At 59.2% G+C, this 13,654-nt stretch overlaps 1 protein-coding gene across 3 annotated transcripts; it reads right to left on the bottom strand.

Annotated features, from left to right (window-relative positions):
• Positions 1-2,617: 2,617 nt before the first annotated feature.
• HMOX1 (heme oxygenase 1) lies at positions 2,618-8,201 on the bottom strand. 3 transcript variants are annotated; one of them, XM_070051490.1, is made up of 5 exons: positions 8,130-8,179; positions 8,043-8,091; positions 6,972-7,092; positions 4,490-4,981; positions 2,618-3,423 (listed from the first exon to the last, which is right to left on the bottom strand). In XM_070051490.1, the coding sequence occupies exons 2-5, from the start codon at positions 8,063-8,065 to the stop codon at positions 3,193-3,195; spliced, it is 867 nt and encodes a 288-aa protein (XP_069907591.1). In that variant the 5' UTR covers positions 8,066-8,091; positions 8,130-8,179; the 3' UTR covers positions 2,618-3,192. The 3 variants fall into 3 exon arrangements, with proteins under 3 accessions (XP_069907591.1, XP_069907592.1, XP_069907590.1); XM_070051491.1 differs by having other exon boundaries at positions 8,043-8,096; positions 8,136-8,169; XM_070051489.1 differs by having other exon boundaries at positions 8,043-8,201.
• Positions 8,202-13,654: the final 5,453 nt, after the last annotated feature.

The following is a 13,654-nucleotide window of genomic DNA, read 5'->3' as shown; positions in this document are numbered from 1 at the left end:
GGACAAAAGCTAGGAGTTCTGCAATGATAGGGTCCGGTCGCCCCATTTTGCCGCGGGAGACCGGGCCCTAAGGGCTGCCGTGCACAGGCCAGCACTGAGCCGCGGTCCTGTCGCTGGGGGCCAATTCCACCGCAGCTGCCATGCCTCTGCCCGGCCCCGAGCCCCCGGCTCCCACACGCTAAGAACGCCCGTTTTTAAGGCCCTGCGGGACCTCCCTAACCCCAGAAAAGACCTGAATCCCACAAACCTGCCACGCCAGGGATGTGACCTTTGACCCCGTTAAAAATTACAGAAGGCTTTACATGACTTAGCAGTGGTTAAAGGATGCGAAAACCCATGACCCCATTTGCAATGGGAGACTGTCAAAGCTGGGAGGGGCTGAGTGAAGCCCCTTCCCCTCCGGTCCAGGGCCGCCCCAGTGTGAAAACGCGTTCAGCCAATTACATGTGTTAGGGGCGTGTATTTCTGCAGTGCGGAAAAAGGGTCTGCAACTGGCTTTTCTCAGAAACACTTCCTGGCCCCGCCCCCCCTGGGCCCAGAGCCCTGGGTGAGGCGCCTGTCCTTGTCCAGGGGCAGTGGGTGACCAAGGCCTTGACCCCGACCCCGCTCCAGCCCTCTGGGTTCCCTTTCCCCACTTTCCCCAGGAGGCCTCGGTCTGGGTGGGGGAGGGGTGTTCTGTCAGGCCTGAGGGCACCCTCGCTCAGCACCTCATCCTGGCCACATCCCTGAAGGGCCCATCCAGGGCCTGCCTGAGGAAGCGCCAGGCTGATTCTTGGGCTGTTCAGCCAGCACCTGTTGACTGGGCCCCTGCTCCCAGCTTTCAATTTTTTTTTTTTTAATGTTTATGTCCTTATTTGCCAACAGGAAGAGCCCCTGTGGGGGTCTGCTCTCGAATGCTCACACTGGCCCCGGATCAGGAGCTAGGAACTCAGTCTAGGGTTCGCACGCAGGTGGCAGACACTCACCACCTGGCTCCTGGGGTGTGCGGTAGCAGGAAGCTGGCGTCAGGAACCGGAGATGGGCCTTGAACCCGGGCACTCTCACGTGGGACGTAGGCGTTCCAACCAGTCCCAGGGCCGGACTAGACGGCTGCCTGTTACTTTCCCTGGGAAGGGCTCGTCTTCCTTTGTGCAAACTGAAGTTGAGTTCAGTTCCTGTTCGATAGTTATCATTGGTTCAAATCCACCCATACTGGGGCTGGCGCCGCGGCTCACTTGGCTAATCCTCTGCCTGTGGTGCTGGCACCCCATATGGGTGCCGGGTTCTAGTCCCAGTTGCCCCTCTTCCAGTCCAGCTCTCTGCTGTGGGCAGTGGAGGATGGCCCAAGTGCTTGGGCCACCCACATGGGAGCTTCTGTTGGAGTTCTGGCTCCTGGCTCCATCCTGGCCCAGCCTCGGCCACTGAGGCCACTGGGAGTGAACCAACAGATGGCAGAGTGAATGAGCAGTTGGAAGATCTCTCCCTCTCCCTCCGCCAATCTGTCTTTCAAATAAATATTAAAAGTCTCTACTTAAGGACTTCTGCATCGGGCTTTGTCTTTGACAACCGAGAGAACGCGTTACTCAGCTGCTCGTGGAGTGATTCAGGACGGTTTCTCCCCTCCTCCCCCTCCTCTTCTTTGCCTCCACCATGAGTCCCTTTGCCTCATTCACGACAGAGGAAACTGGGCCCGGGGCGGGAGCGCTATGGCTGAGTGGCTCTGGGACCTGCTCGCACACTGGCCTTGCCCAGGGCGCTCCTCACAAACTGCAATCCCACAGGCGCCCAGCCCAGGTCTGCAGGATCAGGACCCCCAGCGCGGAGCCCTGGGTGCCAGGGTGAGGCTTCTCCGGGTGAGTCCATCATTACCTCACACAGCCTGGGTAGACACTGCCAGATCCTCCCACCAACTGGGGGAGGTATTACCATGGAATAAACTGAGGCTGGAAATGACTCCTCCAAGATTCCAGATTTGGCGACAGCCCTCAGGAACTGCTAAGGACATGCCTGGCTCCCCGCTCTGCCCAGGACGCCCTCAGGAAAGGGAGTGTTTCAGTGTAGTGGGCCAGTGGAAAGGGCTTGGGTTTGCAGCTGGAAGGACCTGGCTGAAATCCTTCCCCCCCCTCCCCTCCCCGGGGAGCAGCGACCCCTCCCAGGTGAGCCGCGAGCAGTGACACAGAGATGACACAGGTGAAGTGACCGCCACACCACACCATGTGGGTCTCCCAGGGGACTCCCATTGAGGCGCGGTGGCTGTGGCTATCCCTGTCACAGGTGATAAACCGAGCCCGGCAGAGGTTAACTGACCCACCTCAAAGTAGAGCAGCGGGGATCTGAACCGGGGTCTCACTGCAGGCCCTGAGAGTTCTTGTCCAGAATCCACGCATTTCACCCCAAAAGCTGCTCGCTGCAAACCAACAGGCAGCGCCACCCTCAGCAAAGGTGAGGCTTGCACCCAGCAGGGTTCAAGGCCATCTGCAGCCCACCCACCCCCTACAGCTCACCTCCTGCCATCTCAAATGGAGCCCACATCCTGAGCCAGCCCTCGCCAGCCCCACAACCCCCCAGGCAATCACAAAACAAGCAAGGAAAAGGCCAGTCACCAAAGGGCCAACGGAGCCCCTGAAAAACACTCAGGTTACTATCATACAATGCCGTTTATTATTTCACACAGAAGTTAGAGACCAAGGCCACGGTGCTGTTAAACACCGCCCTCCCCAGCCCCACCCTGATATTAAAAAAAAACAAAAAACAAAAAAACAGAACACAACAAAATATCACCACTCGGGGTGAGCCGGGAACAAAAAGAGGCTCCAACAGAAATAAGAGCGAACACGAGACATAACATCTTCACATTGATACAAAAGTGGCCATGACCCAAGGGGCACACGGTCACGGTGGCATCAACAAGGAAGCCACAAACTCCAGGCGCTGGGACGCTGAGGACGGCCGCCGGGGCTCCTGCATCTTCTGGGCTCTGCTGCAGGGACAGGGGCTGTGGCGGGCAGGGCGGCCCTCACCCCACTGGCTGAATGTTCTCCGGGCAGGGGAAGACGCCACTGACTCCTTCCTCCTTTCCAGAGACGTGGGTCATGGCGGGGGAGGGCTGGGGGCCCTGGAAGCCTCCGGTGCCCAAGATAGGGAAGCCGGCCAAGAGATTGTCCTCTGATAAGGAAGCTGAGTTCCTGGCCCCGGGGGCCGGCACGCTGGCATTCACATGGCGTAAAGCCCCATGGCGACCGTTGCCACCAGGAAGCTGAGTGTCAGGACCCATCGAAGGAGCGGAGGCTGGGAGAGGCTGCTGAGCTGGGACTTCCCTCTGGGGGGCTCCACGGGGGTGGAGTCTTGGGTCCTGCTGCCGGTCCGCTGGCGTAGCCCTGGTGCCTGCGAGGGGCTCTGGCCCTTGGCGTCCTGGACCAGCAGCTCCTGCAACTCCTCAAAGAGCTGAAAGACAAGAGGCGACAAGCCGGCTCGGTGAGATGCTGCTAGCCCCGGTGGGAGGCGGGATTGTTAGGTTTCGTTGGAAATCACAAAGCGAACATTCCTGTACCTTTCAAACAGCTTAAGAGATGTCCCAGGTACAGGGGGGCCCCGCCTGCTCCTCCCAAATGTTCCGTCCACCTCCATGCCTCCTCATGGTAACACCTGTCCACCCAGGGCCTGACCCCATTCCCGGCAGGGCACAGCCACAGGGAATGCGAGCGCCCCACACGGTGACATAACGCCCTGCTCCTCTGAGCCCACGCCTCTCTGCAGGGCACGGGTCTGGAGGAGGCTGGGAGGAGGGGCTCTGCTCTCTGACGGTGAGGGACCCTGTCCTCTGCCCCGAAGGCTGGGAAGACGGAACCAGCAGGGCGTGAGCCAGAAGCCCACGTCCCTGGCTCCTGGCTTCCGCCTGGCCCAGTCTCAATTATTGTGGGCATCTGGGGAATGAGCTAGTGGATGGAAGCTCTCTCGCTCTCTCTCACTCACTCTCTCTCTGCCTTTCAAATAAAATGAAAATAAATAATACAGAAAGTATAATAATAGAAATAATTAGAAAATGTAAACACAGAAGCTCCTCCCCACTGGACCGGAGGCACCTGTGGAAAGATGACCCTGTCCTGCTGACTGGGCTGAGGCCATGTCCCGCACCTGCACCCCTTGCCATTCCAGCCGGCTCCACACAGGCGCACACACCTTACGTGCGGTCACAGGGTGCAGCCACAGGGATTCTCGTGCCCCCTCGCCACAGGACTGGAGGGCCCACCCCATGCCAGGAACTGCTGTAGGGGCCTGACTGGTATAATAAACTCACTTCACCTTTGCTATTAGGATGAAGGCACTATTACTGCCCCAATCTACAGGTAGCAAAACTGAGGTACAGGGAAGCTCAGGAGTTGCCCACCATCACCCGACTAGGAAGGGGCAGAACTGGAATCCTGGCTCCCACCCCCCTGCACTCAGCCACGACCCCCAGGGCCCTCCCCGCTGGGGTGGCAGTGGCCGCCCTGGGCTGCCAGGGCCTCACCTGAATATTGAGCAGGAAGGCGGCCTTAGCCTCTTCCACCACCCTCTGCCTGACGCTGGGGGTCATCTCCAGGGAGTTCATGCGCGAGCGGTAGAGCTGCTTGAACTTGGTGGCGCTGGCGATGTGGGGGAAGGTGAAGAAGGCCACGCCCTCGCCGGAGCTGGGCAGGTCCAGGGCCTTCTGGGCGATCTTCTTGAGGACCTGGCCGCCAGACAAGTCGCCCAGGTAGCGGGTGTAGGCGTGGGCCACCAGCAGCTCGGGCTCTGCGCGCCCCACCTGCTGGAGGCGCTGCACGTAGCGCCGCGTGGCCGGCGTGTAGGGGATGGTCTCCTGCCAGCGGGGCCCGTACCAGAAGGCCATGTCCAGCTCCAGGGCAGCCTTGCGGTGCAGCTCCTCCGGGAAGTAGAGCGGGGCGTAGACCGGGTTCTCCTTGTTGTGCTCAATCTCCTCCTCCAGGGCCACGTAGATGTGGTACAGGGAGGCCATCACCAGCTGCAACCGGAGCGAGCAGGTCAGGCTGCCGGCCGGGCAGGACACGCTGCTGGCGGCCCCTCCAGTCCCCTCCGCATAGCAGCCATCATGCACGTATACACACACACACACACACACATCGTGCACAGCCTGAAACCTTGCCACCCCATGGGTGAACATGCAGCCCAGTCTAATCCTTATAAAAACCCAACAGAACGGTCGCCGTCACCACGCTGCAGAAAAGGAAACGGGGCGGGGCGGGGGGAGAGGACCTGAGAAATGGAGGGGCAGGGGGAGAGGACCTGAGAAACAGAGGGGTGGGGGGAGAGGACCTGAGAAATGGAGGCGGCACAGCTGCTAGGGAATTAGGAAACGCACTAGAGTCAGCCCGGCCTGGGGCAGAGGCCCGCCCGAGAGAGGTGCTTACAGAAGACGGGCCAGGCGCCTCTGGTCTCTGACCTCTGCGTGGCCATCTACAGGGTGCAAATTCTCTTCCAGGAGGCCCTCTGTAAACCCCACCACCTCTGCAGGCCGGCCTGGGGTGATGGCCCCCCGCCCCCCCGCCCCAGGGCTCACGGAACTCACTCCCGTTACTCATTAATTCTCTAGCTGGAAGTTGAAGGAGGATGACGTTAAAATGTGCGGGTCAAGGTTTCTGAGTTCTTTCTGACCTGTAAACATTCCTGGACAGGCAGCTTTCCGGTCACACAGACCTGGCTCTCGGCGCGGCATCCCTGGCCCTCGGCTGTGTGACTGTGAGTGAGCCGCTGGCCCTCTCTGGTCTTAGCTCCTCGCCTACGGTGGGAGGTCTCCCTGTGCTGAGCCACCTCCGCTGTGAGCAAGCACTGGGCTCTCTCTGGATCTCGGGGCCCACTTTGGACTCTGACCCGGAGGCAAGATCCGACGTCCATGGTGGCAGGAGAGCGACATTCCAGTGGTCACCTCCCCACCCCACCCCCCACTGCCCCAGCCACATTACAGCAACTGGGGGGACGTCATCTTTTTGAGGGAGGGGAAGGAAGACGAGGAATGCCCCAAGGGCCCCGCTGTGGTTCCGTGGCACGGCAGGCTAAGCCGCTGCTTGGGAGACACACATCCCATCTAGGAGTTCCTGGTTCAAGTCCCAGCTACTTCAGCTTCCTGTTAACGTGCCTAGGAGGCAGCGAGTAAGGGCCCTAGTATCTGGGTTCCTGCCACCCAGGTGGGACACCAGATGGAGCTCCTGGCTTCCGCCTGCCCAGCCATCTGGGGACTGAACCAGCAGATGGAAGATTCTCTCTCTCTCTCACACATAAAACATCTTTTTTATAAATTCAAAAGTGAGCAAATGCACCTCCCCTCGCTGTAGCACCTCTCAGGTTGGAAGCCCAGCTGGAGGAGGGGCCTGACTGGGAACGGGACAGGTGCAGGAGCGGGGACACAGCGCCGCACCCCCACCCTCTGCTCAAGCCTCTCCTGCCGCTGTGAACGCCCAACATTCCTCTATCTGCAGGAATTTCCCAACAGTGGCAGGAAAGAGCGCAAAGCGGGCCTCGCCACGGGTGGTGCCTACGGCCACCCTGCTGTTGAAATCCCAGCGCACAGATGCGGCCAGAGCGGGGTCTGGGGAGGCGATGAGGCGCCCCCAGGCCTCTGTCAGGAGACGGCCCTCAGACGGCCCGAGCCTATACTATTTCCTGCCTTCAGAGGCAAATCTGAATCGGGCCCGGGGCATGTGCTCTGGCGCCAGACCCGTCTAGGCCTTTCCCCCGAGGTACCGGCTGCGGGACCGCTGTCAGGTCACCTGCCCGTTCTGAGCCTTCCTTCCTCGTCTGCCCAGCCTGGAGGCAGACGCTGGAGACCAAGGGTACAAAATGCCCAGCACAGACCAGGGCTGTATGCTGATGCACTGCCAGCTCGCCGTGCGCCCCGTGGTTAGTCACCTCGCCTCATCATCCCAGCCCCGGTACACACACACACACACACACACACACACACGGCACGTCCACACCCGCCGCCTCCGGCCACGTACCTTAAAACCCTCGGCAGTCACCTGGCCCTTCTGAAAGTTCTTCATGAACTCGGCGTTCTCCGCCTGGGTGTGCACCTCCTTGGTGGCCTCCTTCAGGGCCTCAGACAAATCCTGGGGCAAGCTGCAGAGGCAGGGGAGGGAGTGAGCCAGAGGATGTGGGCGGGGCTTCTCCAGGTGCCAGCCACCTGTGGGCAGGCTTGCAGCCACCTGGGACTTCCACAGTGCCCAGGGCAGGGACCAGGTCCAGGGCCGGCGGTGTGGGCGGTGGGAACACCAGTGGGGAACGGCTCACGCCGGCTTTCCATCCGGCACTGGGCTCCCTCATTGCGCTAAGTCTCAAGCGCTAACCTCAGGGATCCCTGCAACAGGAAACTCATCCCCAAAGTGCTTGCCCCCCAAAACACGGACGGTGTTCTGCTTTCCTCAAAGAAAAAGTCCCTTCCCTGGTGTATTTCTTGCCACATGTCCATGTCAGTCTCCCCCACCCCCTTAGATTTTCATTTCCCCCTTCGTCCCTCCCGTTCCAGGAACAGCACTTCCTACCCCTACAGATGTGCCCACAAGTCTCAGGGGGAAGGGGTTGGGCCAGCCTGGAGGTGGACAGGCCAAGGTTCAAATCCCAGCCCTGACACCTGCTGGTTGGTCCTAACGGGGTACCCGGGCCTCCACAGCCCAGGAGACTTCTAGCTTAGATGCCCCCCGCCCTGAGCCTCGAGTCAGCACAGCACCTCCAAGCACACCTCCAAAGTTGGATACCAAAAAAATCAAAAATCAAAAAAAAGTTGGCACCCTCAGAGGTTGGACACCTTAGGGCCCCTCCCATCCGGTCCCACTCACCCTCCCCACCCCGCGCTCCGGGGTGCCGGCCAGGCGCGAGAGTCACCTCTTCTCCCTCCAGCCACCCCGCCGGCGCAGCTAGGTTGGGAACCCACGCTCCAGGCCGTCCCGCCCGGGCGCTGAGGCCGCCCCGCCGCTACCCACCGAGGGGCCGCGGCGGGAGCTGGGCGGGGCGGGAAGCGCGCGTCGGCCGTCCCGGCTCCGGCCCCGGCGAGGACTCCCCAAAGTGCTTGCCTGTCGGGGTGCGTGCGCTCCATCGCTGCGCTGGTCGGCTCGCTCGCTCGCTCCCTCCGGCTGGCTGGCTCTCTCGCTCGCTCCCTCCGGCTGGCTGGCTGGCTCGCTCGCTCGCGGTTGGTTGCGCTGCGCTGCGCTGCGCTGCTTGGAGCCGGCGGCCGACTGCTGTGCCGAGCCGGACCGCGCCTGGGCTTTATAGGCCGGGCGGCGGGTCACGTGGCGCGGGCGCACAGCTGATGCCCCCTTTCTGGCCCGCGGTTGCGACACCGCGGGGGCCCGCCGGGGAGCGGTCATATGACCCCCGGGAAACAGCGCGGCCACAGGACGACTACCAAAAATCCAAGAACAACAACAGGAAAAAAAAAAATACAGGAAAAAAAGTTGTGGAGCTCGGGGCAGCTCGGGGCTCGGTGGTGGGACTTGGCGCATCTCAGGGATCTCGACGTTTTCTACGGAGCCAGAAGCCGAAAGGCAACAAGGGGGCAGCCAGACCTCAGACCCTGCAATGCCTTGGCCCCCAGGGCCCTCCCCCCGGAAGGTGCACGCAGGACCTGTTGCTGGAGCACCTGCGCAGTCCCAGAGGCTGTGGTGCCTCCTTCCACTCCCCTGTCCTGTGGGAGCAATTGTGCCCATTTTACAGAGAGGGAAATGGAGGCCCAGGGCGATTATAGTGATACAGGGTCACACTTGGGTGGGTTCTAAATGCCACAATTCTCACTGAATTTTAAAAAATGTGTATTTGAAAGCAGAGTGGTTCACTCCTCAAATTCGTATGACAGCCAAGGCTGGGCTGGGCTAAAACCAAGAGCTTGGAACTCCATCCAGGTCTGGCAGGGACCCAAGACCCTGATCCCTCACCTGCAGCCCCCCCAGGATGTACAATAGCAGGAAGCTGGATGGGAAACAGGGCAGCCAGGATGAACTAGGCATTCAGACATGGATGTGGGCGTTGCAAGCAGTGGTTTAACCCACTGCGCCACAACACCTGCCCTTGACTGATTTGTTTTTTTTAAAGATGCCCCCCTCTCTCCTGACAAGCCCATTGTCTGGAATTGGAAGCAGCAAGCCCCCATCTCTGAAGGTAAGGGGGCACAGACGTACGGCAGCCGAAGCCTGGCTGCCCCGACAGTGGCCAGGAGTCCGTGCACACCCAGGAGTCTCTGCAACCACCTCTGTGTCTCTGAACAATGACAACTGGAATGACCGCTCCTGTTCACTGAGCACTTACTGTGCACCAGACGCCGTTCTAAACACGGGCACGCATGCATGTGTTTAACCTTCGCAGTATCTCCCTAAGACTGGTGTTGTTACAAGTGAGGACGCTGGGGCCGGCATGGTGGCGTAGCGGGTAAAGCCGCTGCCTGCTACACTGGCATTCCCTGTGGGCACCAGTTTGAGTCCCAGCTGCTGCGCTTCCGAATCAGCTCCCTGCCACTGCGCCTGGGAAAGCATGGAAGATGGCCCAAGGACATGGGCCCCTGCACCCGCGTGGGAGATCCGGGTGGAGTTCCAGGCTCCTGGCTTTGGCTTGGCCCGGCCCCCGATGTTGCAGCCATCTGTCTCTCCCATTCACTCTGTAACTCTGCCTTCAAATCTTAAAAAAGAAAGAGAAACGAGGATACTGGGGCAGAGAGGTTACCGTGAGTTTGAACTGGGGAGAATCGTGAGGCTGCCAGGAAGGGCTGGGACCGAGCTGCCATTACAAACGCGTCCCAGCCAGCGTTCACTGAGCACTTACTATGTGCAGAGCCGATGGGTGCACAACTCCTGGAACCCGGACAACAGCCCTGCGACGTGTGGGCCGTCATCATTTGTGTCTCCGTTTTGTCCACGTAAGCGCTGAGGCCAGAGAGGTGAAGTCCTTTTCCCATGCCACACGGCCAGGGACAGCAGAGCCTTGGAAGCCAAACCCCTCACTGCTGGCCTTCCCCTCCCCCCACCTCTCTCATAAAGGCTCCAGGAGTTTAGGGAAGAAGAGTGTGGGACCCCTGCAGCTCCAGCATCTGTGGATTCGGGGACCCTGAAAGGGAAAGCCCGTGTGATCCGACCTCTTCTCATTTAACACCGTGGGGCGAGGGCTGGAGCCCCAAGGGACGGAGGGAATGGTCCAGGCTGTGTCCCTGCTGCAGACAGAGCCTTTGGTCACCCAGGGTTCCTACTGCCCATCCAGGGAGCCCCGGCTGCAGCTGGCACAGACGACACACAGCGAGAGCCCTGGGTGGAAGGGGCCAGGCCGGGACTCCTGTGCCAGAGCTGTCTGTGGCGCTTCCCCCCCGTGCTGACTCAGCATCCGGGATGCCCCTTCCCCTCTCTCGAGCAGCTGCGTGATCCAGGGGCCGTTCGTTCTCCTCCTGTGGTCGCCTGAGTAGTGGCTCCTCCAAGGTGTCCACACCCTCCTCCCCAGAACCTCCGAGCAGCGTCAGATGAGAGGACTTTGCAGGTGTGAACAGGCTAAAGATGCGGGGTTCTCCCCACGGGTCTTATGGCTCCACCAAGGTCCTTGTGGTGGGCAGGCTGGGGGTCTACGATGCAGGAGCAGAGAACAGAGGCTGGAAGGTGCTACGAGGGGCAGGACGGGGCCGCCGGCCAGAGAACGCAGGTGACCTTCCACTGCCACGCATCCCTTCACTGGCTCCTCCTGCCGCGCCAGGTGCATCGCTGGTGACGTCTGGCACCCACCACTTACAGCTGTGCTCCGTCCGACAACCCACCACCCTCTTCCCAGTCTTCCTTCCAGAACCAATGCTTGGGCGGCCGGATGGAGCCAGCTCTGCCTTCATGCTGGAGGTACAAGCTCAAGACCACGGGGGCAGGAGCCGACCTTGACAGGACACCCGTCTGCGAAGCAGGGAGAGTGGCCCAGAGAGGAGCAGACCCCCCCCCGCCCCCCGCCAAGATGTCCCCGCCCTGGAATGTGTGCGTGCTCCGGACGTGTCCACACGTTTCAAAGGAGAAGCCATCAGGGCTTCCACAGGAATAGGAGCGAGAACAGTAAGAGAGAAAACGACCCAAGAGTAACTTCCCAGCTCTTGGGCCAGGCAACTGGAGCCAGCGGTGACAGCACCTAGGAGCTCTTGGGAGAAGCCAGCAGCTCCGTGTGGGACGTGTCACTGTCGAGATGTTTGGGACAGGGCTTGGCAAGCAGTGTGCAAAGACTTGATCCACAAGAAGCCGCTGCCCTTTTCCAGACTTTGGCTCCCTCCTGCTGACTGTGAAAGCTGCCCGAGGCTGGGGAAGCAGAGCGTGACTCAGCAGAATCCGCTGAGTCTCTGTCTCGAGTCCCCCCTCCCAACCATGACACAGCAGAAATGCAGCTGCTCACCACAGCAGCGGGGATGTGGAAATCACGACTCAGCATTCCAAGGGTGCCACCGGGAAACAGAAGTGGTTTGGGTGGTAGGGAGGGGTCCAGACTGCCGTCTCCAAGCCTCTAACAGTGAAAAACAAAGGCGAATCCCAGCTGTGGCCATCGCGGGACCTCACAGGGTGCCCCAAGCTGGATGGGAGGTTGGAGGAATAGGGGAGACCCTGTCTGAGTACCCTCCAGCCCGGGCCACACCAGGTATGCAAGGTCACAGCGGTGTCCTGTCTGCACCTGTACCCCACACAGACACCGAGCTGGGGGGTCCAGGAGTGATCTGCAGCCTTTCTCAGCCAGGCAGCCGAGCCCAAAGGGTAAAAAATAAAAACAAACAAGCAGAACAGAAACACACAGGCTGGACTGCAAAAAGCTGAACCCTTCTGGTGGGCATGGACCTCCTGAGTAAGGCTGAAACCCAGCCGACGGATGAGGAGACACGTGTTCGCCCCAGACAAGACAAAGCCTCCCATGGGTTAGCAAGCGAGGTTCCTTAGGGGGATCCGCAGAGGCAGCCCCCTCCCGGGAGAGCTGTTTTCCCAGCAAACGGCAGAAGCAGCGGGCCGAGTTTGTGCAGTGGTGAGAACGCTCCTTGGGATGTCTTTAAACCCGGGACTCCAGCCCCCGCTCTTCTCCTGGTCCCAGCTCCCTGCTCACGCACAGCCTGGGAGGCGACAGGTGATGGCTCCAGTGCTCGGGTCCCTGCCACCCACCTTGGGAGGCCCGGAGTGAGCTCCTGGCTTCTTCCTACCCTGCCCTGGCTGCTGTGGGCATTTGAGGAGTGAACCAGCAAATGGTAGATCTCTGTCTCTCCCTCTCAAATTAAAAAAAAAAAAAAAAAAGGAAGGGGACAGGTCCTGGTGGAACATATGTCCTTTTTTTAAAAAGATTTATTTATTTATTTAAAGGCAGGAGCGTATATCTCCTGTCCACTGTCTCACTCACCAAATGGCCACAACCACCGGGGCTGGTCTAGGGTGAAGCCAGGACCCAGGAGCTCCATCTGTGCCTCCCATGTGGATGGCAGGGGCCCAAGTACTTGGACCAGCAATCACTGCTGTGGAGTAGCTGGGACTTGCACTGGCATCCTGAAGCAGGATGTGGGTGTCCCAAGTGGTGGCGTAACCCAGCGCACCCCAATGCCTGCTCCGGGAGTGGTGTCTTTTTCAAGCATCATCTGACCTCCATGAGCACATGTCCAGCGACCAAGGTCCTAGAGGCGAGCCAGCAGGCCTGTCTTTGGAAAGCAAAGACAGCTGGGACAGTCTCACGAGTACGGAGCCTGGCCACAACCCCAGCACCCGGTTCAATCTGCTCAAGGTACTCCTTGTAGACTGGCTAAAACAATGAGCTCTAAGAAGGGGTGCAATCAAGTACAGGGTCAATGACATCACCTGTGCACACCTGAACCCCTAAGTTTCTGCTTCCTCGTTCGACAGAATGAGGGTTAAAGCCAGCTTCACCTCAGGGGCACGTGGTCAGGACAAACTCAGTGCAACCTCTGTGGGAAGTGCAGGCCAGGGCCTGGCACAGAGGAAGTGCGCCAGAAGCATTCGCTGTTGTGTTGCTCACAGAGGTATCCAGTTCCCCTTTCGTAATTCAGCCAGATTCTTTTTTTTCCCCATCTAGAAGTTTCTAGAGAGTTCTGCACTAGGGTGGAGGTCACTAACATCTGACAAACCTTGCTCTTAATCATGGTTTTTTCATTTTGTTTGGTTTTAAAAGATTTATTTATTTGAAAGGCAGAAAGAGAGAGAGAGAATCTTCTATCTATTGGTTCACTTCCCAAGTGACTACAACAGCTGGGGCTGGGCCTGCCTAAAGCCAGGAGCCAGGAGCTTCTTCTGGGTCTCCTATGTAGGCGGCGGGGGCCCAAATATTTGGGCCATTTTCTGCTGTTTTCTCAGGCCATTAGCAGGGAGCTGGATCGGAAGTGGAGAAGCCAGGACTTGAGCCAACACCCATATGGGCTGCTGGCGCCACAGGCAGAGGCTTAACCTGCTATGCCACAGCGCCACCCTCACTTGCTAACACTTTATCATATTTGTTCTCTCTCTGTCTTCAAAAAGTTCATAGAAAATATGTATTAGAGAAAACTGCATGGATTTCAAAATGCACTAAAATACTTATATATATATATGTGTGTGTGTGTGTGTAGTGTGTGTGTGTGTGTGTGTATATATATATATATATTTCTCCCTCCCCTGCTTGGTTATAAATTGTAAAACACATGCCTTTTGTAAAGAAAAGTTTA

This window comes from Oryctolagus cuniculus, chromosome 11 (assembly GCF_964237555.1).
Source record: "Oryctolagus cuniculus chromosome 11, mOryCun1.1, whole genome shotgun sequence".
NCBI classification, from domain to species: domain Eukaryota; kingdom Metazoa; phylum Chordata; class Mammalia; order Lagomorpha; family Leporidae; genus Oryctolagus; species Oryctolagus cuniculus.
Note: the sequence above shows the minus strand (reverse complement) of the source record. Positions and strands in the feature narration are given on the sequence as shown.

What these genes read in the sequence shown, in the direction of transcription:
- HMOX1 (XM_070051489.1), bottom strand. Translation starts at nt 8,065, where the DNA reads ATGGAGCGCACGCACCCCGACAG. An exon ending in GAGCGCACGCACCCCGACAG is followed by an intron (nt 7,093 to 8,042) that starts GCAAGCACTTTG and finishes CTGCCTCTGCAG; the next exon opens with CTTGCCCCAGGATTTGTCTG. An exon ending in TGACTGCCGAGGGTTTTAAG is followed by an intron (nt 4,982 to 6,971) that starts GTACGTGGCCGG and finishes CTCCGGTTGCAG; the next exon opens with CTGGTGATGGCCTCCCTGTA.